Here is a 24,149-nt window from a genome sequence, read left to right as displayed (position 1 = left end):
GGTCAATCAGGCGCCGAGTTTGAGAGCCCCCTAGGGGTCAGTGGGGGAAGTGCTGCGACACTTCCGGCCTGGGGCATCTCCGAGCCGGTCTGGTCTCCTCTTGCCCCAGCCTGCTGAACAACTACATGATCTGGAACCTGGTGCGGAAAACAAGTTCCTTCCTTGATCAGCGCTTTCAGGATGCCGATGAGAAGTTCATGGAAGTCATGTACGGGACCAAGAAGGTGAGCCTGTTACTGTGTGTTCCCATACACATGCTGAGCACCTACTGTGTGCTAGGCCGGTGGTACCTGCTCAGAGCCATGGAGCGCGTGAGGGAGGTAGACAACAGGAAGAGAATGAAGACAGTCCTTAAAGGGGCCTGCCCAGGTGTCTGTGGGAGCCCAGAAAGGGACCTAAGCCAGCTGGGGGTGAACAGAAGCTTCTGGAAGGAGGTGGTTATGCCAAGTCAAGGGTAAAGAGGAGTCTTAGCAACTTAGCTAATTGACAGCAAAAGGTGGCTTTTGTCCTTTCCCTTCCAACTCCTTCTTGGTGGTGATGATAATGCTCTCCCTGAATAACTCTCGTGGTCCTCACAGCCCTGTGAGGCGGGTGCTGTTATTATCCTCGCTTTGCGCAGGGCAGCCGCAGTAACACTCTTCCTCCCCAGAAACACGAAGCTCGTAGAACAGCACCTGGTTCATGGCAGGTACTGCGTGAGTGTTCACTGACCCTGTTATCCCCTGTAGTCTGGGAAAGCCAGTCCAGAGCTAGGCCCCGAGCATCTGGAGTAGCAGGAGTTGCAGGCCCCAGGCTTGGTGGGCTCTGCCCCACGTGACCGCTGAGGGGCCAATCTTCCAGACGCTTCAGGGCCCTCCCCTAGGGGAAGGTTCTGTAGCCACTTCTCCCTTCTCCCGGAGGAAGTGGCTGGTCACCCTCGCCTTTGTGCAGCTGAGACAGATGGTTATGCCCTGAATTCCTGCCACTGTGTGCCAGGCTCTGAGCCCAGTGTGGGATAGTGACATGGGCGAGATGGGGTCTGTGTCCCAAGAGCCCACATCTGCTGAGAGAGGTGACGGGAACTGATCAGTTCTGTGTGCTGATGGGGTGTACCAAGCCACGGCCCCAGAGGGCGGCTGGGAGGTGCCCCATCTGCAGAGCAGTAGAGACTGGGGTGCCAAGCTCGCCTGGCACACCCTGCCCCCACCCAGGACAGCAGCTAGCAGGCCCCCAGCGGGCCCTCCCCAGAGGGCAGGCAGAGCACACTCCAGCTGGACCCCCTCCTAGACGCCCCCACAGTCAGTGGAGTGGGTGGGGCCCGATAAGGATTGGCAGAGAATGGCAGGATGTGGGCTCCTGCCTCCGGCCCTGGAGTTCATCCTGGAAAAAGTTCTTTTCTCTCCCATCCTCATGTCCACCCCCCTTTGGCAGGAGGGGACCGTGAGAGAGGGTGGCTGGGAACAAGCCCTGCTTCTGACCAGAGGAGCTTCCGAGGGCACCACCAGGCCTTGGCCATGAAGGCCACTGTGCCCTGTGAAGAAGGACAAGGGCAAGCAGTGGGTTGGCTGCCATGCCTGGCCGACCCGGTTTCCTGCTTTACCTGCACCTACCTTGGACTGGCCCTGGGTTATAGATGTGACCAGAACCAGAATTCCACTCCCTGCAGCACTTGGCCTCCCAGGGGACTTTGTACAGGAAGGGTCTGACCAGGCCCGGGGTGATGGCTACAGAGGTGGCGCTGCATGGGGAGTCTCACCTGCACCGTCTTTCACCCTCTGGGGTTCGATGAGGAAGCTGAGGCTCCGGGAGGTGAAGGGACTTTCTCAAGTCACTTGGCAATGAACTCAAGCCTGAATTCAAAGCCTGATCTTGAAGTCTATGACTTTGAGGCACTTTCAGCTACTCACGTAATGACGATAATAATAACCAAAGATACCATTATTGGATATTTACCTTTTATAGGCATTATCTCACCCGGTTTCTATAACAGCTTTGTGTATTAGGAATTATCATCTCCCATTTTACAGATGAGGAAACTGAGGCTTAGTGAGGGGAAGGAACTTGTGCAAACCCAGCACATCTGATTCCATAGCCCATACCCCTCAGCTCTGCACCACTCAGCTTCGGCTCTGCAGGAACCAAAAATTAAAAGCGAGCTTCCCTGCGGTTGCCAGGGACTGGGGTTGGGGGGCGGGGGCGGGGGGTGGATTATTGTTTAATGAGTATAGAGTTTCAGATTTGCAAGATGAAGTAGTTCTGGAAACTGGTTGCACAACAGTGAGAATATACTTATCACTACTGAACTATACACATAAAAATGGTTAGGAGGGGCTGGGCGCGGTGGCTCACACCTGTAATCCTAGCACTCTGGGAGGCCAAGGCAGGAGGATCACTCGAGGTCAGGAGTTCAAGACCAGCCTGAGCAAGAGTGAGACCCCGTCTCTACTAAAAATAGAAAGAAATTAGCTGGATAACTAAAAATATATAGAAAAAATTAGCCAGGCATGGTGGCGCATGCCTGTAGTCCCAGCTACTCAGGAGGCTGAGGCAGGAGGATAGCTTGAGCCCAAGAGGTTGAGGTTGCTGTGAGCTAGGCTGATGCCATGGCACTCTAGCCCGGGCAACAGAGGGAGACTGTCTCAAAAAAAAAAAAAAAAAAAGTGGTTAGGATAATAACTTTTATGTCCTGTGTATTTTACCACAATTAAAAATAAATAATTAATGGAATGAGCTTCCCTGGGCCAGGTTCAAAGGACAGGGTTCTACTCTAACGTGGCACCTGGAGCAGGTGGGGTGCAAAGAGGTCTCAGCAGAGGCAGGGGCAGGTGGGAGACCCCAAGGCAGGAGGCTCTGAGCCAGGGGTCTCTGGATGCCCCAGGGCTGAGGGGTGGAGGATACTCGCCCCTTCCCCACTCCCCCACTGTGGTGGGGCCAGGCCAAGTCCATCCTGCTTGTGTTCAGCACAACTCAAAGCCACATCCCAGCTGAGTGACCGTGGGTAGTCCTTGTACCTCTTTGAGCCTCAGTTTTCTCATCTGCACGTTGGGATCATTCCTGACCTCATCTTGCAGGACCCCTGTGAATGGCGTCCATTGGGAGAACACTTACAGTGTGCAAAGCAGCGTGGAGCGTGCAATTGTTCGTCCCTGTGGGGAGGGAGCCTGGCGTAAGGGACCAGCACGGAATGTGGGGTCAGAAGAGCTGAGTTTGAAATGCGTCTTCTAACCGTACAAGCTTGGGTTACCCGGGGCGGGCTCAATCTGCCGTCTATAAAACGGGTAGCTAATCTCTGCCCTGCTTATCCAAGGGTTGTCTAGGATTACGTGAGGGGATCCCTGCAAAGTCTGTTCCACAGGCTAAAGCTCCCTTATCACCAGTTACTATCCGGGATTTGCGACTCCCAGCAGCGAGGAAGGAAGCCCTGCTGGTAAACCCCTCCCTCCTCCTGGCTTAGTGCTGCTGTATTACCGTGAACAAGAGGGAGGTTTAAAAAACTACTGCCAGCTGGGGAGAAGAAGGCTGGCTGGCTGCTCCTCATCTCCCCAGACTTGGCTCGTAGGTCCCTCCCGGATGAACGTTCCCTGACCGCATGAGGCCCCCTGACCCTTGCTCCATTTGAAGAGTCTCATGTCATCCTATAGCACTGCCAGGGACTCCATGACTTGGAGGTGGTGAGTGTGGCCTCTTTGAGGGGCGACATTGCAGCCAGACTTTCTGGGTTCAGATCCCACCTCGGCCACTTACTCCCCGGGAGATCCCTTCAGGCAAGTGATTTAACCTCTCTGTGCCTCCGTTTCTTTATCTGCAAAAAGGAACAAAGGGAGACCTGCCTCGTACAGTTACCGAGAGCATCACATGGGATGGGGCCGGGCACAGCGTGAACACTCACTCTTCTTCACTGCTGCGATTACTGCTGTGGGTGTTGTCGCTGCAGGTCTGTGTCGCCCACTGGACGTTCCGGGCATTTCAATCGAGTCCCTTAAGTGCAGGCTCACTGTTGACTCAAGATTCCAAAGACCTAGCACAGTCAGGGCGCGGAGGGACTGCTCAGAGAACGCTGGATACGTGAATGAATGAATGCCTGCGTGAATGAATGGGTTTATCCAAAGAACCTCCTGAGAAGACAGTGCATAAGAATGCGTCTGTGACCGTGATCCAGCCGTCACGGCCTGGAGACTCCATGGAGCCTCGAAGTTTGAGTCCTGACCCCTTGTGTGGTTGGCCTCGGCCAGACACAGACCGTGTGTCCCACCGTGGGCTCCGCCACCGGGGCAAGGCAGAAGGCAGGTGTCCAAATAGACACGAGGTTGAGAAGGCTAAAAAGAACTCGGGTGACTGAACTTACAGAAGACTACAGTGCCCCTTCTTGCCTCCCTCTTCCTCCTCCTTGCCTGGAAGAATTTTTTTTTAGCCAAGACATAATTTGCCTATCATAAAATATACAGTATACATTAAGTATACAATTGAGTTTTGACAAATGAAGTCACCCAGGTAACCACCACCCGATTAAGATAGAGAACATTCCCGTCACCCATGTGCCCAGCGTCCTCTGAGCAGCAAGCTCCCCCACCGCAGCGGCGGGTGCAGATGGCATCACGCGCCGCGAGCCTGGCTCCTTTGCTCAGCCTGCGTCTGTGGAATGCGTCTATGTTGTTGGATGTATCAGTAGTTCATTCCTTTTTGTTGCCAAGGCGTACATTGCTGTATAAAAATACCACATTGTGTTTATCCATCTGCCTGTTGATGGGCATTTGGGTGGTTTGCAGGGTAGGGCCATCATGAATCAGGCTGCCCGGAGTGCGGGTGGTCGCCACCACCTGTTCTTCAGGATTAAGAAGACATCCGCTGCCTCTGCAGCACGAAGGATTTACATGAGCAGGGCCACCACGCCTGGTCATGCTCACTGTCCCCGGAGGGATGCCTGAGCAGGGGGACCGTGGGGGGCTGAAGCAAGCCCTGGCGCTCTTCCCCAGGCCACGCCTCAGGAGGCTGCAGCCCGCGGACACCTGTTTCCGGTTCACGTAGGGGTGTCCTGTGGACTAATGGGAAACACCAAGGGGGAACCGGTACATCGAAATCCTGCAGCGCCGCTGGAGCTGTTCTTTTTCAAGGAGGCTTTCAGTGGCGTTGGGGCCCGGGCCTTCTGGGGAGCTTTCCCCGTTGCTCAGGGTAGACAGGTGACTTCCCCTGGCTCTTTGCCACCAGACGCCTGGTCTCCCCTGGGAGGCAGGACAGGGTAGGAGCACAGGGTGTGAGCCAGGCACATCTCAGGTCCCGTCCAAGCAACACCCTCCCTTGCTGGGGAACCCTGGACCAGTGACTGCCCCTTGCTGACTCTCTGCTTCCTCTTCTGTCACATGGCTCAGGAGCCCCGCCTCCCACGGTCATTTTGATGGCTCAAGGGGATACTGTTTGTGAAGTCCCGAGCACAGGGCCTGGCACTCAAGGATGGCATGAGGAGTATCTGCGGCCTCCTGGTTCAGGGCCTAAAATGACTTCACCGGGTCAGAGAGGTCTCCGTGCGGTGCTGGAAGGACGCACGGGCCCAGACGGTGCTACCTCCCCGCCAGCGGGGCCAGGAAAGGGGGGCCGGGGCCAAGCGGGCCGTCCCACTTGTGTTTTCCAGACCTGTCTTCCTCGCTGGAAGTTTTGTGTGAGTGACACAGAAAACAACCTGGGCTTTGCCCTGGGCCCCATGTTCGTCAAAGCGACCTTCGCCGAGGACAGCAAGAACATAGTAAGTCCCTCCCCGCGCACACAGGCCGTGATGTCAGCCTGCCTCAGCCCTCATGGACTCAGCAGCCCGCGCTCTGGCCTGCTCTGGGCCTTTCCTGCTCCGGCCTGAACTCAGAGGTCCCCTTCTCACACCCTGAGTGCGATGAGTCTGTCGTAATAGCTCCTGCTACCGGGTGCCGGGCCCTTCCTCCGCACTCTCTTGTTTGATCCTCCCAGCAACCTGCAGGGCTGTGACAGCCGTCCCCACCCGCAAGGGTGAGAAGGACCCAACAGAGCAGCTCTGGCCCAGAGAGTGACATTTTTCTTATTCTGTGGGTAATGAGTTTGTTCTAGACAGGAAGGGGGACATCGTGGCTGAGCACTGTGGAGACAGCCAGACCTAAGCTCAGGTCCTGGCTTTACCACCCTTTGGCTGGGTGACTGGGGACAGCACTCTGACCTCATCTGTAAGGTGGAGGGCAGGGCGTTCCTCCCGCAGAGGGAGGTGAAATGAAATGCCGCACGTAAGGACACCTGGCACGAGATAAGCGTTCAGTGAACAGGTGCCCTTATGTATTATATATTGTTCCAGTTTTGATTACAAGTAGTGTTCATTTGTATTAATGTACAAGTTATCTGTAGTCAGAGATTAGCCAGTGGAGACTCAGACCTGGTCGCTGGCCGGCCTGCGAGCAGCCCAGGCAGAGTCTCGAGTCGCAGCTGTCAGCGCCCTGCCCTTGCGGCCATGTGGCTCTGCCTCTGCCTCTGCCTTTGCTAGAATCCTCAGCTTCCTGTCTTCGGCCTCCAGGTCTGCCCAGGACATTGTCACCCTCCATAACAGCTTTTTATCTCCAGCCTGAGCACCGCATTCCTGAAACTGCTCCTCAGAACTCAAGTTCTCTAGATTTTAAAACCCATCCATCAGAGAGGAATTCTGTGGTCCAGTAAGTCTGAGCGAGGCTACGTATTCTAGCCCTCTCTGAAAGAGTCACAGTAAATATTGCCACATTAAAGGCTCTGAAAAGTCCTGCAGCAAAAAGACTTTACCAATGTTCCCGAAGCTTATCCTAAGTTTATTTGACCCTGGAGCCCTGTTAATGGAAGGCCGTTGCTGGAGGTCAATGTTAGGACCTGGTTTGGGAAACGCAGCTGTGGCTCCGTCTCTTACCCTGGCCTCAGCTGTGAGCCAAAACTGAGGTTAGCTTCTGGCCCGGCATCATCCTCTGCCTGGGGCCCCCGTTGCATTTAGGCGAGGCCAGTGCCCAGACCTTACTGGGGCGGCGTCTGTTTCCTCAGGCCACTGAGATAATCCTAGAGATCAAGAAGGCATTTGAGGAAAGCCTGAGCACCCTGAAGTGGATGGACGAAGAGACCCGGAAGTCGGCCAAGGAAAAGGTGAGGCTGGCCAGGCGCCTGGTGGGGGTCGCCAAGGCTTCAGCACAGAGGCTGCGGCCACAGGTGGAGGAGGGTGGGTGGAGAGGCTAGTTAGATCCAGTGAGCACCACCTGGATGCCGTCCTGCCTTCAGGGCACGAACAGCCTAGCGGGGCGCAAGGACAACCCTGAGCACACGATTCCATGAGTGACCGTAAAAAACGAACCTCGTTGGGTGTGCAGGAAAAGTGGGAGAAGATATGTCACGTCCACAGGAGTGAGGGATCCGCACCATCCAGTGGGGTGGGGTTGGGGAAGGCTTCCCTGGGCGTGGGCGGGGGGACATTTAAGCAGAGACCCAAAGTTTGGCAAGGGGGGAGTCTTTCCAGAAAGTGATGGGGAAGCCCTTAGGCAGGAGCAGCCTGGCCCTGTTTCCACTTGGCCCAGACCCTGCGCCCGGCACCCACAGGGCTGGGGCCAGCCTGGCCGGGGCTGCTGGCACTCACCTCCTCTGTCTCTCCCGTTCAGGCGGACGCCATCTACAACATGATAGGCTACCCCAACTTCATCATGGACCCCAAGGAGCTGGACAAGGTGTTCAATGACGTGAGTGCTGCCACCCTGCACCCTTGCGTTCCCAAATGCTCCCTTGGGAAGGGGCCGAGGCGAGGCTGGGTCCAGATGGGGTGCTGGGGAAGTATGGCGGTCAGGACATCAGGAGATCATGGGGCGTGGGCTGGGGCTGGGGCCGTTGCCTGCTTCTGGGTCAGCTGGAGACCCTGCCTCCCTGGAGCCGCCACCAGGCAGTGCCCTGTAGTCAGTACCAGCACACAGCCGCATGCCCTGCTGGGAATGGTCAGCCCCACTTAGTGTGTGGGAAATAACGGGGAAACACGTCCTAGAGGGGGCAGAGAGAATCGGTGGCCCTAAGACATCATGGGATGGAGCATAACATGGGGCCCCTCAAATCGTGTCCACCCTCCCTGGTCCTGCTTCCAGAGTTAACTCAGGTCCCCAGGGTCCTCCCCCTCCTCCCCAGAGAGACTTGGACCTCTGGTGGTTTGGATTTTTTTATGTGTTTTATTTTGGTTTGTTTTGTCTTGTTTTGTTTTTTGAGACAGAGTCTCACTCTGTTGCCCGGGCTAGAGTGCAGTGGCGTCAGCCTGGCTCACAGCAACCTCAAACTCCTGGGCCCAAGTGATCCTCCTATGTCAAACTCCCAAGTAGCTGGGACTACAGGCATGCGCCGCCATGCCCAGCTAATTTTTCTATTTTTATTAGAGACAGGGTCTTGCTCTTGCTCAGGCTGGTCTCAAAATCCTGAGCTCAAGCGATCCTCCTGCCTCGGCCTCCCAGAGTGCTAGGATTACAGGCGTGAGCCACCGTGCCCGGCCAGGACCTCTGATTTTTGACTTTGAAATGCTAACGGGAAAGAGGGAACATAAATCTCAAATGCATTTTTCAGCTTAATTTAGGCAGCAGGGTTAGCTGATATATCGCTGCTGGTTAGAACTTTGGGCAAGTCACTCTGTTAAGTGGATTGTGCTTCTGCCTCGGATAATAAAGTTTTGTATCTTCTCGTGATTAAAATTTGTGAATGTAGACATTTAAAAAATTATCATAACCTCTCATCATGGTTCTATTTAAAACCTAAGAATATTAAAATTACTTCTGAGAGCACGAGGCTCACTCTGCAGCCTTCTTCCTTGAGAGTCATGGAAGATGCTGCAGAATGTCACGATGCAAGATCCGGGACCCTGGAGGCAGCAGGCAGAGCGCACGGGACGGGTGTCCTGCCTGAGGATCTGCCATTGTGCCAGATCCCTGATGTGAAGCCACAAGGCTCTGGCGCGGATCTAGGGCAGAATTTGCACCTGTCAGGAGCTGAAGGGCTGAGCAGTGGCGGGGGGCACGGTGCAATAATACTTGTCCCCTGACGTGTCCGAGATGGGTTCCAGCTTCATTCACTGGATCTGAGCTGTTGGGTACGGTAGCTACAAGCCATAGCTGGCTATTTAATTGATTAAAACTTAAATTAATTAAAATTAAATTTAAAAGCCACACTCACCACATTGCAAATGCTCAGTAGCCACCTGTGGCCGGTGGCTGGTGGCTGCCATATGGACGGCGCAGGCACGGAACACGTCCGTCATCACAGAACGTCCCGCCAGACAGCACAGGAGATAATTTTGTTTCAGACCCAGGCGCTGCTGCAGGACCTTCCTGCAGCACTGTGACACCGTCTGACACCCCTGGGTGAAGCTCTTAGTGTGTCCTTGAAGGGGGGCGTTAGTGTCAGACCCCTGCAGGCTGAAGGCCAAGGGCAGAGCCCACGCCTGCGGCCCCGGGTCTCCCTTCACCTCCACAGCTCTCGGCTTCCTCGGCCTTAGGGTTCGCCCCCCGGCCTGCGCACGCTCTGGTCCTGTGACTCTGTGTCCTCTCTTCCAGTACACCGCAGTCCCAGACCTCTACTTCGAGAATGCCATGCGGTTTTTCAACTTCTCCTGGAGGGTCACGGCCGACCAGCTGAGGAAAGCCCCCAACAGAGATCAGTAAGTCCCCGGGCCCTGCCGAGAAGGCGCAGGCTCCCGTGCACGCGAGGGTGCCCTCCGTGCACACCTGCCACGCACCAGATACGACTGCCATGGGAGCCCCTGAGGAGCGGACACCGTTGTGATCCCACTTTCCAGGTGAAGACACCCGGGGCCGAAGCGGCGTGGCCCAGCTAGGAGCTGGCATGGGCTCGAGTCCGGCCCCCGGCGCCCAGCCCGTTGGCAGCGTGAGCCCGGCCCCTGGCGCTGAGCCGCATTCGGGGCAGCTTCTGTTACCTGCAAGATAGGATGGGAGGAGCTGGTCCTTGGTCACTGTGACAGTCAAATGTGAGGACTCCGCCAAGGGCTAGTTTCCGGTAGTTCCTCACTGACAGGAGTGGTGGTTTCTCAGGACAGGTCCCCCGCAGAGGCCTGGGGAAGGTTCTAGATGGGCCCCAGCAGCTTTGGTTCCCAAACCTCACTGCATATCAGGGTCTCTGGGGAACATTTTCCAAAATAAGGCCTCCTGACCTTCTTACATCAGAACAATCTGGAGTGAAACTTGGTATCCGTCCTTTTTTAAACTGTTCCCTCAGGAAAGTCAGATGTTGTCAGCCCCGTTCTTGTCCCAGACTAAGGCTCCTCCCTTCCTAAAACATTCTGCCGGGTTAATCTTGCTGAAGGTGAAAGCAGCTTCTCTTTGCTTGTGGTGCCCCCTCGTGGACAACCAGGGTTCACACAGCTCTGTTTCCTCTAAGCTTCTCATCTTCAACCAGGGCACCCGCTAAATGCACAAGGTGGGCTTTTACCTTCGGAATGTGGCTCAGGCACTGTTGTCAATTAACCCGAAATCTCTTAATTCAGCTTACAGCTATTCATTTAAATTTGTCTCCTACCCATTAATGTATCTGTGGTTATTTTAATGTAAATACAGTATTTTAAATTTCTCAATGTCTTCTCATGGCTTGGGGCTTCCCTTAGCACATCTCTCTCTGTGGCTCACCCTGAGGAAGCAGAGTGACTGTTTATGCTCTTGGAGAAAATGTCATTTGCACCTCACTCTACTCCTCACTCGCCCCTCCCCTCCAGGCCAGAAAAGTCACCAAAATGCCAAGTACTTCATTACTGTCTGCCATTACTTTCAAACTTTTTGGCCTCAGGACCCTTCTGTACTCTTAAAAAATTGTTGGATCCCCAAAAGCTTTTCTGTTTATGTGGGTTATATTGATTTTTATGAAAATTTTCATAAAATTTTTGAAAGTTTTCAAAAATTATTGAGAAGAACGGTATTGTTTTACTTTTTGCAAAGTTCTTCAATATCTGGCTTAAAAGAAGACAGTTGATTCTTATATGTGCTTCTGCATTCAATCTGTTGCAATATGTTATTTTGAAATATATAAAGAAAATCTAACTGCACACAGATATCGTTGGAAAAGGGGAGGACATTTTAATAGTCTTTTCTGATATTTGTGCATATTCTTCTGATACTACACCAAAACACTCAACAAGTGGTCATTTCTTTTTTTTCTTTTCTTTTTTTTTTTTTTTTTTTTGAGACAGAGTCTCACTCTGTTGCCTTGGCTAGAGGGTGGTGGCATTGTCATAGCTCACTGCAACCTCAAACTCCTGGGCTCAAGCGAGCCTCCTGCCTCAGCCTTCCGAGTGGCTGGTACTACAGTCTCGCACCACCATACCTGGCTAATTTTCCCATTTTTTGTAGAGATGGGGTCTCGCTCTTGCTCAGGCTGGTCTCGAACTCCTGGCCTCAAGCAATCCTCCCTCCTTGGCCTCCCAAAGTGCTAAATTACAGAGAGGATTACAGGCATGAGCCATTGAGCTTGGCCAACAAGTAGTAATTTCTTGAAGGTTAATTGCATGTGGAATCTGAAACCATAGCCATAAACTTTTCATACTCTGTTACGCTAAAACCCACTGGTGTATCTTGTGCTTTGAATGGATCTTTTACCCAAGTGTGATTTTGTAACATCATGCATTAGGCATTTGGAAAACAGTGGTTCACTGAATTTTACAGATTTTCTAAACAGTGACACTTTCATTATATAGTATTAAAAGAAAACCCACATTTGGGGTATCCCTTAGTTTGTTAATATCACTACTAACCTAATGAGAAAGGCCTATAAGTGTTACAGAAAAGCTGTCAAATTTGTGGTAGCCAAGACAAGATTTTAAAAATTTTAATTTTTGCTTGAAACTTTGAAATTTGTTTTGAAAAAATTTTTGAAAACTATTTTTATCATTGGCAACAAATGATGTGAGGTTGTTTTCCTTGAGGCGATAAGCTTACTTTATTTATTTTTAAGAATATGTCTGCCAAATATTCAAGTCTGAAATTCCATAGTTTGTCAGTCCTAAAAGTACCAGTGGTGTTCCATGACAAAAGCAGAAATGCATTCTGTGGATTTCTCAGTTGGTCATGTGGAATGTTAAAACATCTTAGCTGAGTGTGGTGACTCACACCTGTAATCCCAGTACTTTGGGAGGCTGAAGTGGGAGGATCACTTGAGGCCAGGAGTTCAAGACCAGCCTGGGCAACATAATGAGACCCCATCGCTATAAAAAATAAATAAAAATAATTAGCTAGATGTGGTGGCATGCACCGATAGTCCCAGGTATTCAGGAGGCTGAGATGGAAGGATTGCTTGAGCTCAGAAGTTCAAGGTTACAGTGAGCTATGATTGTGTGACTACACTACAATCTGGGCAACAGAGCGAGACCCTATCTCTGAAAAAAAATAAAAGTCTTGTATTCAGGGGGTTACATTTAATGAAATTAATAATTATGCTACTTCATTAAATATGTTCTAAGTGAAAATGGCTCATTTGCTCTGTGACCTCTAGAACTTGCCTTGACTCATGCTCAGGTTCCAGCAGTTGTACCCCACGTTGCTTTTGCATCATCTGTGCAAATGTTGACACAGCAGAAAAGGCAAATAACATCTTAATATTACTATGTGGTCTGACTTCATGGACCCCCTGAAAGAGTCTTGGGGGTTCCCCTTCCAGGTGTCCACAGACCACACTTCGAGAATTGCTAATGGATAGGTTTCAAGCCTAGACAGTGTTGACTTTTCAATATCTAAGGGTCCATCTTGTTCTTTGTAAGAGCCTCGGTACTCCACACTATGTGATGTGACATCATGTATTTAACCAATTCCTTATGATGGGCAGGTGTTTTCTAGATTTCCCCTCAAAAACAGCGCTGCTTGTATGTGTGTGCACTTGGGCCTGGGGTCGAGGGGAATCCCTATTTTTAAGGCTCTTGATACCAGTCTCCAAGCTGCCCTCCAGGTGGGCTGTCCCCACCTGGCCTCCCACCAGCTGTGCCTGAGATCTCAAGCGTGTGCGTTGCTTGCAGGTGGAGCATGACGCCACCCATGGTGAACGCCTATTACTCGCCCACCAAGAATGAGATCGTGTTTCCGGCCGGGATCCTGCAGGCACCATTCTACACCCGCTCCTCACCCAAGTAGGCTGCCTCTGGGGCTCCCATCCCACTCCCTCCACCACCCCACCCTCCTCGGACTGCCAGCCCAGCCCAGCCCCGTGGCCCACAGCCAGGCCCGTGGGTGATCTCTGCCCTAGTGGCCCACATGGCTTGGGACTGTCAGAGAAGTTGCAGAGGAAACATCCTCACTCCCTTTCCTTCTCTCCAGGGGTCTCTTGGATCTGGAAGCCCCCATGTAGGAGAAATGCCCCCCTGACAGTGTTTTAAAACAGTCAGAGCTGGGGAGTGGGAAGAAGTGAGGGCACTGTGTCAGAAATGAAACTGCACGGTCCTGGGTTTGAATCCCAGGTCTGCTGTTTGATGACTGTGCGGCCCTTGGGCAGAGTGATGGGCCCATTCCCAGCCTCAGTGGCTCATTCACAGAGCCGATTAGTAACACCTAACTCTTCCGCAATGACTGAAGAGGACAGCGCAGTTCTGTAGAGCATCTAGCACACCGTGTGGTACCCAGTGGGCACAGCTGACCACAGCAGACTCTGCCAGCTCCGATGGGCTTCAGGGGCCTGGCTGCAGGCTTAGGCCACGGCCCCACCCCCACAGAGCCCTGCAGGACTCCGCTATGTCTCCAGGCCCAGGAAGGGACAGTCACATAACTGGACAAGAGCGAGGGCCCCTTCCCTTGAGGCATTGCCCTCACCTTTGTGTTCTCCCTCCAGAGCCTTAAACTTTGGTGGCATCGGTGTCGTCGTGGGCCACGAGCTGACTCATGCTTTTGACGATCAAGGTACAAGTTCCTGTGGGTCCTTCAGATGGGCCCATCAGCTTCCAGGCCCCACTGCCTCTGCCTCCCACTGCCTTCACCTCTAAAGGCCTTAGCTTTGGCAGGGCGTGGTGGCTCACGCCTGTAATCCTAGCACTCTGGGAGGCCGAGGTGGGCGGATCGTTTGAGCTCAGGAGTTCGAGACCAGCCTGAGCAAGAGCGAGACCCCGTCTCTACTAAAAATAGAAAGAAATTATATGGACAGCTAAAAATATATATAGAAAAAATGAGCTGGGCATGGTGGTGCATGCCTGTAGTCTCAACTACTCAGGAGGCTGAGACAGGAGGATCCCTTGAGCTCAGGAGTTTGAGGTTGCTGTGAGCTAGGCTGACGCCATGGCACTCACTCTAGCCTGGGCAACAAAGGGAGACTCTGTCTCAAAATAAATAAATAAAAATAAAGGCCTTAGCTTTGGAGACCGAAGGATCTAGGCTCAAATCCTGGTTCTACCAGCCTGCTGATTGTATGAACTTTAGCAAGTCCCATCCTTTCTCCAAGCTTCCACCTCCGTGTCTGTAAAATGGGAATGATGATTTCAACCTCGTGTGGTGTTCGGGAGGATCGTGGGAAACACGACGAAGCACCCTGCTCGTGGAAAGTGTCCAGTCCTCACGGTGGGGATTAGCATCCACAGGGAGCGTAATTTCTCCACCACTCCAGAGACTTCTCTGGTCCGACCACAGTCGGAGGCGTTGAAGTCAGTCCCTCCTCACCAGCTAATGTCCAGATTCTTCCTTATTGCCTCCTGCCTTGGGGACCCCACAGCCAAGACAGAAGGGGCAGGGACCTTGGCAGCTGGGGCCTGTCTTGTGGTCCTAGATGCTGCTGGCACCATCTGCCCCTTTCCTGGGCATCCATTACTTAGGGTCACAGTCCCTGAGCCAGTCTTGAAAATAAACCCGGCTCCGCTGAGCCTTTGGCCACGCTGGGGCTTTGCCTGGGCCACTTTCCTCCGTCCCCTCCCACCTCTGAACAGCCAACCCCTCCACCTCCTTCAGCACCCAGATGGGCCCATCTCCTGTGTTGGCTGGAGGACAGGGTAGACGGATGAGGAGGAGCCATCGGGAGCAACTGGTCCCCGCTATGCCACGCCTTCCCTCCACCCCATGCCTCCCTCTGACCCACAGGGCGGGAGTACGACAAGGACGGGAACCTCCGGCCGTGGTGGAAGAACTCGTCCGTGGAGGCGTTCAAGCGCCAGACGGAGTGCATGGTGGAGCAGTACAGCAACTACAGCGTGAACGGGGAGCCGGTGAACGGGCGGCACACCCTCGGGGAGAACATCGCCGACAACGGGGGCCTCAAGGCTGCCTATCGGGTGAGAGTCCCGCTCCCCGTGCGCGGCCCAGGCCGGCCTGTGCAGTGCCTCGTCAGTGGAGGGTCATCACAGACACCCCGGCAAGCCGCGGCAGCCCTGGGAGCTCCCCTCTCCCCGTGGAAACGGTGGGCCCGAGGACTGACCGAGAGGCTGCTGAGGAAGTGCCGGTGCAGAGCCTGGACCAGAGGGCTTCCCGCCCTGAGTCCCGCCTGCCTGGGACCAGGACAGGGCATGCGCTGGTCCCACCTGGGGAGCCTGCCTGCTCTCCCCTTTGCAGGGGAAGCCACCACCAAATCAGTCAGCAGTGGCCTGGGAGGCCCCCGTGGGCCAGGTGGAGGGAGGAACGGGGAAGGGGACATTGGTCGTGGAGCCAGTTCTGGGCTCACGTCCTGGTTCTGGAGTAAATCGTGTAACCTTGAGCCTGTGTGCTTGGCGGCAAGCAGCTAATACCTGCATCGTCGGGTTGTCGGGAAGATGGAACAGGATGACATGGACGGAGGGCCTGGCGCAGGGAGGCGCTCGGAGATGTCAGCAGAATCCGATGAGAATGCTAACAGGGCCACAAGAGCAAAGCAGGAGGTGTCTGTCCAGAGAGCAACACAGAGGTCCCTCCTAACTGTGACAGTAAGAGTGGAAATCCTAAGAGGGGCCATTTATTGAGGCCTTACTATGTGCCAGGCAGGGCGCACTCCCCAGCGACTTTTCAATTAGGCCTATAATCCCCATTGTGCAGATGCACAAACTGAGCCCAGAAACATTCGATAAGTTGCCAAAAGTCCATGAGTCCAGGACAATGTATTGAGAACCTTCTAATCCTCCCTTCACACACACACACACACACACACACACGCACACACATGCACACGCACACGTGTGCTGTGTTTTAGGCACTGCAGAGTCTGCGGCAAGACAGGCAGGGACCCTGCTCTCAAAAAGCTCACAATGCCAGTGGAGGCCAGGGACGGGGTGGGGGGGGGAGGCAGGGAGAAAGGCAAACAAATACCTAAGAAATCATGTCAGTATTGACAAGGTGGAGGATATAAACCAGGGCAGAGTAATGAATATAAGGCGGGGGCTGGCATTTGACCTGAGATCTCAGTGATGAGGGAGGCGCTGGGGAAAAAATGGGGAAAAACAGTCTCAGCAAAGGGAAGAGCAAGTGCAGAGGCCACAGGACAGACACAAGCCCGGCACATTCATAGGAAGAAAGGCCACTCCGGGCCTCTGTCAGCTGAGGAGGGAGCCTGCGGTTCTATTCTGGTTACAGTGGAGAGCTACAGGGCTTTATATAAAGGAATGACATCATCTAATTTATCCTTTTTTTTTTTTTTTTTGAGACAGGGTCTGGCTCTGCCACCTAGGCTAGAGTGCAGTGACTTCATTGTAGCTCACTGCAACCTCCAACTCCTGGGCTCAAGGGATCCTCCTGTCTCAGCCTCCCGAGTAGCTGGGACTACAGGCATGTGTCACCATGCCCGGCTAATTTTTCTATTTTTTGTAGAGACGGGATCTCGCTCTTGCTCAGGCTGGTCTTGAACTCCTAATTTACCCTTTAAAACCTACGGCCTGTGGGCCAAATCTAGCCCTGAGCCTGTTTTTGTAAATAAAGTTTTCTGGAGACGCAGCCACGCCCATTTGTTTACACGTTGTGTGTGGCTGCTTTCGGGCTGCGACAGAAGAGTGGGATTGTTGCAACGGGACCATTAGCCCCCAAAGCTGAACGTAGCAGCTCTCTGGCCCTCACGCACAGTCTGCCAACGCCTGCTTCGCAAGGCACGCTTAAGCTGCTGCGTGGGAGGGGACTGGAATTGGATCAGTTTGAGTCAAGGAGACTAGTTAGAAAGCTGTTGTGAGGTTGTCCAGACAAGAGGGGGGTAGAGCAATGGGAAGAGGGAGAAGTGGTTAGATTTTGGGTGTTAGATTTGAGAGACAGAAAAATTAAAGAAGAGTTCTAGGTTTTGAACCTGAGTAGGTGGGTGGTGGGCCCTTGACTATCATGGGGAAAGCGTGTGTGTGTCTGTGTGTGTGTTTGTGTATACGTACGTGTGTAACCTATGTGTGTGTTTTTATATATATGTATGTGTGTAACCTGTGTGTGTTAATGTATATATACGTGTGTAACCTGTGTGTTTATGTATATGTGCGTGTGTAACCATTTGTGTGTTTGTATGTATGTGTATAACCTGTGTGTGTGTGTGTTTATGTATACGTGTGTGTGTGTGTTCTATCTGCGCCACGGTAAGTTTGTGATGCATGTTGGATGTCCAGCCAGGGCAGCTGATTATACAAATCAGGGAAGAGGCTGGAGCTGAGAGCAGGACTGTGAGGGCTGTCAGCAGGTACACAGTGTTTTAAGCCACAGGTCGGAATGAGAGCAGATCGAGAAGAGGGTTCCTCAGCTGGGCACAGTGGCTCACGCCTGTGATCCTAGTGCTTTGGGAAGCCGAGGCAGGAGGATAACTCAAGGTCAAGAGTTCGAGATCAGCCTGAGCAACATAATGAGACTCCATCTCTACAAAACATTTTAAAAATTAGCCGGGCGTGGTGGTGTGCACCTATAGTCCCAGCCACTTGGGAGGCTGAGGCAAGAGGATCACTTGAGCCCAGGAGTTCGAGGCTACAGTGAGCTGTGATCAAGCCATTGCATTCCAGCTTGGGCAACAGAAGGAGACCCCATCTCTTAAAAAAAAGAAGAAGAAGAAGAAGAAGAGGGCTCTTTTAGGCTGAGCCCCAGCCCAAAGCCCCAGAAACCAGTCCCTGTCCCGACAGGGGAGAGCTCCCCGAGACCTCCCAGGCCCCCGCACCAGCCCCCTCCGCACTGCCTGTCTGGGGAGTCCCTGAGCTGTGGTCTTCCCTCTCCCAGGCTTACCAGAACTGGGTGAAGAAGAACGGGGATGAGCAGACGTTGCCGACCCTGGGTCTCACCAATGACCAGCTCTTCTTCCTGGGCTTTGCACAGGTGAGTTCATCACAGGTGAGGAAAAAATGCCAAACTCAGGTGCATTCTGCCATCTTGATGTTCTGAGAGCTCTGAGAGCCAAAAGACAAGTTCCCCTCAAATTGAGAACTTCCTAACTCATGGGACTGTCTGCAGGACATCTGCCTTGTCATGAGGTGAGCTTCCTGTCACTAGACAGTTTCAAGGAGGGGCCAAGAATGCTAATAAAAAGACTCCTGTATCCAGTAGATCAGAGAACAAGGCGATTACTAAGGTCCCTTCTGGTTCTGGGGTTCTAGAAGTTTCATGAAATCAAGATGCCGCAAGGCCATCAGCTGAGGTGACATTCAGTCAATAGCCTTCTGTTGGCAGCCTGAGCTACCAGGCCCTGCCCAGAAAGTAAGAGATCTGGACTAAATCCAGGGTTTTCAAACCGGAGTTTGGACACGATCCCTTGTCCGGATGAAATCTAGCGCAGAGGCCTCCACAGCCCCAGGTGCTGCTCTGGCTGAAGGAACACAGTGTGGAGACAGCGGGTGGGGGGCTGGTTCCACTGCTGTCATGATGGGGGCAATCTGGTGGCCTCAGGGCCCTGCAGTGACGCTGGCCTCTCCGCTTTGCGCTCCCGCAGGTCTGGTGCTCTGTGCGCACGCCGGAGAGCTCCCACGAAGGCCTCATCACCGACCCGCACAGCCCTTCCCGCTTCCGGGTCGTCGGCTCCCTCTCCAATTCCAAGCCCTTCTCGGAACACTTCCACTGCCCGCTCGGCTCCCCCATGAACCCGCGCCACAAATGTGAAGTCTGGTAGGGGCGAAGCACGGAGAGCCGCGACAGAGGAGGGGAGGGGCTGAGGACAAAGCCCTGGGTGGGGGGACAAGTGTGTCCCCCACCCAGCCTCCAGGGCACCGCCCAGCCCGCTCGGCACCCAGGGCCCCCTTCCCTGCGCCGGAGGGTTTCCACGGAGCCCGTGCTGCAGGCTCTCAGCATAACCTGAGATTTGTCCCCTCTGAAGACCCTGACAGCCCGGGCACACAGGCATCCCCTCCAGCAGGCATTTGGTGTCAGGCTGGCGGCTCACCTTGCCGGGGCCCCACGCCGACAAGGGCCAGATACACCACAAATACCACTGTGTCAAATGCTTTCAATATATATTTTTGGGGAAACTATTTTTTAAACATTGTGGAATACACTGGAAATCTTCAGGGAAAAAAATGCATTTAAAACACTTTTTTCTTTTAAGGAAAGGATTGGTATATTTATTATGTTCTGTTTTTCTAAACGACCTGTGGGCAAGGGAAGCCCCGGTGATTAACTCCCTCTCTTCCCCGCCCACTGCGAAATGAGGCTGGGCTGAGGTGGGGATCCCCGGGCCACTGAGCAGGTCCCCGAGTCAGAGAGCTGCCTCAGCCCTTGGGGTGCGCTATATCAGCCCCTGTCACCTGGTGGGGACGGGAGAGGCGTGGTGACCAGGCAGAGTGGGAAGCCAGCTCGGGGCTGATATAGCACACCAGGTCTGGGCCCTGCCCCTCTCAGCTTGCCTGCCCCTGTCCCCAGAGTCCGACAGTGGGAACTCTAGCAAGGAAGTCTGATCCCCACAGTCACAGCAGGGGACCAAGGCTGTGGCAGAATCAGGCCAGGCCAGGGTCCTCCAACCCCATCTGGGGGCACTGAGCACCCTGCATCCCGCCCACAGGAGCCCTGTGGGGCTGAGACTCCCCCAGGAGATGTACACGCTGCGCCACAGATGTCTTCTTCCCGTCCCTCCTCTTTCGGCCACCCCATAGCTGTCCCAGGGGCATGTTGCCTCTCTGTAGCAATCCCCCATCCCTGCCACTTCAGGGCCTGGCTGACCCTCTTCCCCAGTGGAAGGAGAAGAGAGAAAACGGTGCGTCTCCCGCAGGGCCCACACCCTCCCCCTGAGCTCCGTCCCCGCCGGCCCGGCCTGGCTCCCAGGACCAGTTCTCAAGTGCCTTACCTGAGGCTGCGGCCCAGGAGACAGCCCTTGCCCCCAGAGACCCCTTGGCCACCTCAGTGTAGCCCCCAAGTGTCCTGACTGGAACACAGGCCACAGTCCCGCTCCCAGTGCCCGCAGGGCCACCATCATGGCGGCCCAGGAGCTCTGGCCTGCAGGTTGGTGGCCCCAGATGTCAGGAGTCCAAGGAACGGCTGAACTTGCCCTGGGCTCCCGCCCCTGTCGGCCCCTGGGTTGAATCAAGGCAGTGCTCACAGCTAGACAGACTCCTCTCCTTTGGGGATGCTCTTAGCCGAGGAAGTTTTCCAACCCAGTCTGGCCTGCAAACCGGGACTGGCGTCCCCCTCCCTGAGACCACAGCTTCTCCGAGTTAGGTTCGTGAGCTCCACCAGGCGGACCCACCCGTAGCGTCCACCGCTGTTCTGTGGGGAAGCAGGACCTGTCACCGAGGCAGACAGAGCCCACCACAGCCACAGCTCTCCCACCTGGCAGCCCGGCCTCTGGCCAGGCCCTGTCCCCACAGTGCACTCCCGTCACCCTGGAAGCCAGACGCCTCCTTGCCCGAGAGGAGCAGACAGCCCCTGAGTGTCCTCCACCTTCGGATGAGCCGCAGAGCTGCACAGGGTGTTGGGAGTGGATTCCAGATGAGGGCCCTGGTCCCCACACGTGGCAGTCCTGGTAGCTCTTCAGAGGAAAGATGGGACGGGGACCAGAGAAAGCCAGAGCCAGGAGCCGGCCACAGGCGCCTTGTCACGTAGAGATGGGCCTTCCAGCCCTGGCTTGCGCTCTGTGCCTCCTCGCCCCCACCTCCCGCCTTCCTGCCTTCCCCTTGGAGGGGGGCAGTCCGGGAGACCTCCCAGTGGGAAGCAAGTGTCTGCGGGCTGGGGTACAGCCCAGGGAATGCAGGCGGCACTCACTGCTCAGAGATGCTGGGGTGGCAGGGGGGAGGGGAGAAGAGGGCCCAGGACTGGCATGGGTGAAAGCAAAGGACCCGTCCTCACTGCCACTGCCCCATCCAGAGCTTTTCCCTTAGGCCCGGGAGCCACGGGGCTGGCTTCTCTGTGAGTATGCAGACATAGGGTTGAAAGCTGGGGATCTATTTTTTGTATTATTTTGTTTCGTGCTACTGTAGTTTGGGTGTGGCACTATTGTAATTGGAATAAAGTACTTGTACCGAGGGCCATGTGTCCGGTGTCTGTCATCCCGGGGTGATATGTCCTAAAGGGCCGTGGGAGGACCCTGGCCAGCACTGAGCTGCCCACCCTGGCCTCACCAGGACTGGCCACACCTCCCCCCAGAGCAGAGGCCTCAGACCCTGACAAATGCCAGAAGGTTCCTCAGTCCCTGTGTCCACCTAGGCACTCTCTCTTCCTCCATGTGATCCTGTGAGCACCCCTGCAGGTGAGAGTGATGGCATCACCCCTGGGCCCAGGGGGCCTCCCGCCATTATCTTGAAGCAAGGGACTTCCCAGGTCTCAGATGCTCCGGAAGGGCAGGCAGGAGGGAAGCTCAAAGAAATTTAAGAAAGAGTCTCTGACATACACTTAGGCCTTGCCTGGGTTTTGCATATGTTCTTCCCTCCGTCTGGAATGTTCTTCCCTGACTTCTTTGCCTGATAAACTCCTACACATCCTTCAAAGCCCAGCTTAGCATCACCTCTTCTAGGAAGCCCTTCCTAGCCTCCCAGTCAGGATCAGGACGCTCATAGGGCTTCCTTCTCCTGTCAGAGTGTGCCAGTTTGCCAGAGCTGCTGTGACAAGGTACGACAGACTTGGCTTACACAACAGAAACGTATTGTCTCACAGTTCTGGAGGCTGGAAGTCCCAGATCAAGGTGTTGGCAGCTTTGGTTCCTTCAGAGGACTGTGAGGAAGAATCCACTCCAGGCCCCTCTCCTAGCTTCTGTGTTACTGGCAGGCTGAGGTGCTCTTGGCTCGTGGAAGCGTTGCCTGGATCTCTGCCTTGATCTTCACGTGGTGTCCTCCCTGTGTGTGTGTCTGCTGCTGTGTCCAAATTCCCCCACTTTATAAGGACACAGTTGGGTTGGATTAGGGCCCACGCTAATAAGGTCACATCCTGAGGTGCTGGGGGTTAGGACTTCAGTGCATGACTGGGGGAAAGAGGACACAATTCAACCCACAGCACAGAAGTGCCAGTTCTCTAGGCTGTGGAGGTGCCGGTACCATCTCCAGAAGGGCCCAGTGGCTCTTGGATAGGTGGGTGGGTGGGTGGAAGGATGCTGGATGCTCAGAGAGCCGTACTATGTGACTGAGGGGACCACCCCAGAATTCCCCAGTGGCAGCAGGAGAATGAGTCCAGTGGGCTGGGGTGACCAGAAAAGACGTCCTGGAGAGAGAAATGCCAGATACTCCCCGGATGAACAGGGAGGATTGGGACTCACATCCCACGGTGGACGGGTGATGGCTGCACAAGCCCCCGTTCAAGGGACACAACTCATCGTGACCCTGCTCCTCCCTTGCTTTAAAAGCAGTAGGGGCCGGGCGCGGTGGCTCACGTCTGTAATCCTAGCACTCTGGGAGGCCGAGGCGGGTGGATCGCTCGAGGTCAGGAGTTCGAGACCAGCCTGAGCAAGAGTGAGACCCCGTCTCTACTAAAAATAGAAAGAAATTATATGGACAACTAAAATATATATATACAAAAAATTAGCCGGGCATGGTGGCGCATGCCTGTAGTCCCAGCTACTCGGGAGGCTGAGGCAGTAGGATCGCTTAAGCCCAGGAGTTTGAGGTTGCTGTGAGCTAGACTGACACCACGGCACTCACTCTAGCCTGGGCAACAGAGTGAGACTCTGTCTCAAAAAAAAAAAAAGAAAAGAAAAGAAAGAAAAAAAAGATAAAAGCAGTAGGTCCTTTCTCTTAGATGCATTCTCTCTGGCTATGAAATGGTCGGTTAGCTCTCTCTTCTCCCTACTATGACCCACAAATAGCGGGGAGACCATGAGGCTGCTTGAGACAGTGACGCGCTTTGAGCTCAGAAGTTCAAACCAGGTGAGTGCCTGACCACAGGTGTGCGAGAGCCCACGGCCCCCACGTCTCCCACCTGGACGGCCGCAGCAGCCTCCTCCCCTCCCACTACAGGTACTTAGGCCCTCCCTGCCCCCCCAAGGGCCCTCCCTGCCCCCCCAAGGGCCCTCCCCACCTTGAGCCTCTTTCTGCACCTTAAACAGGACCAGCCCTTTCCTGCTTAGGTTGTGTATCCTGCCAGTCCTTTAGACTGGAATGTTCTCGCACGCGCACGTGCGTACACACACACACACACACACACACACACGGCAGGGCCTGTGTGAGTTTGCTGTGTGCTCTGTGCTGTACCCACGGCCCCTCCCTGAATGCTCACAGTGGGGCTCTGAGGTTGGTACTTTATCAGCCCTGCTTTACAGATGAGGAGTCATTCAGAGCTGCTGAGCTGCAGGGGAGGAAGTGGCAGAGCTGGGTTCCAAACCCAGGCAGCTACCAAGGAGCCACTTAGGAAAACCTGAGAAGCTCCCAGAAACAGTGAGAGCCCCGAGGACACCACACAGGCACATCCATACCCACTCACGCACACAGGATGAAGGTGTTGGCTGCTGCCCACCCCTTTCCCAAGACAGACTTTTTTCCTACCAGACTTCCACCCCACCCCCACCCCTGGGCCCGGGACAGCTGTTTCCTGCATGCCCCCTTTCCCAGCCACCACATGAACAGGCTCCTTCCCCTTCCCTGACCTAGCCCTGGGGCCCCCTGCTGCTCCCCTCCCCCTCCTCCCATCTTTGTTAGCAGTAAACCCTCCCACCACCCAATTCCACGCATGCCCTCCCCAGCCTGGCCCTTTGGGGTTTACCCCACAGCTGAGCAGATGGAAACATTGCATGCAAGAAGCACTGTGGGAACAACTGGAAACTAGTAATTAATTGTGTAAGCAAAAGGGCTCAGCAGAGGTTCTCTGTAAGGGTGGAGGAACTGCAGAAGGGAGGGATTAGAGTAGCCGCTAAACTTCACAGGATCTAGCGCAAGAATAAACCCAACGAGAAACCATGTG

The 24,149-nt window shown here is 54.4% G+C and overlaps 1 protein-coding gene across 4 annotated transcripts in view; it reads left to right on the top strand.

Annotated features, from left to right (window-relative positions):
- The window catches only part of ECE1 (endothelin converting enzyme 1), a 103,314-nt gene extending 82,024 nt beyond the window's left edge, over positions 1 to 21,290 (top strand). For all 4 annotated transcript variants that reach the window (XM_069479464.1, XM_069479463.1, XM_069479461.1 and 1 more), the window contains 10 exons: positions 110 to 224; positions 5,606 to 5,716; positions 6,991 to 7,089; positions 7,596 to 7,673; positions 9,516 to 9,619; positions 12,974 to 13,084; positions 13,780 to 13,847; positions 15,012 to 15,202; positions 18,066 to 18,161; positions 18,772 to 21,290. In XM_069479464.1, the coding sequence (XP_069335565.1) occupies positions 110 to 224; positions 5,606 to 5,716; positions 6,991 to 7,089; positions 7,596 to 7,673; positions 9,516 to 9,619; positions 12,974 to 13,084; positions 13,780 to 13,847; positions 15,012 to 15,202; positions 18,066 to 18,161; positions 18,772 to 18,948 (1,150 nt within the window). In that variant the 3' untranslated portion in view covers positions 18,949 to 21,290. The remainder of the gene's footprint in view (positions 1 to 109; positions 225 to 5,605; positions 5,717 to 6,990; positions 7,090 to 7,595; positions 7,674 to 9,515; positions 9,620 to 12,973; positions 13,085 to 13,779; positions 13,848 to 15,011; positions 15,203 to 18,065; positions 18,162 to 18,771) is intronic.
- Positions 21,291 to 24,149: the final 2,859 nt, after the last annotated feature.

The sequence above is a fragment of the Eulemur rufifrons genome, chromosome 8 (genome assembly GCF_041146395.1).
Source record: "Eulemur rufifrons isolate Redbay chromosome 8, OSU_ERuf_1, whole genome shotgun sequence".
Lineage (NCBI taxonomy): Eukaryota > Metazoa > Chordata > Mammalia > Primates > Lemuridae > Eulemur > Eulemur rufifrons.
The sequence above is the reverse complement of the archived record's forward strand: the minus strand, read 5'-3'. Positions and strand labels throughout refer to the sequence as shown.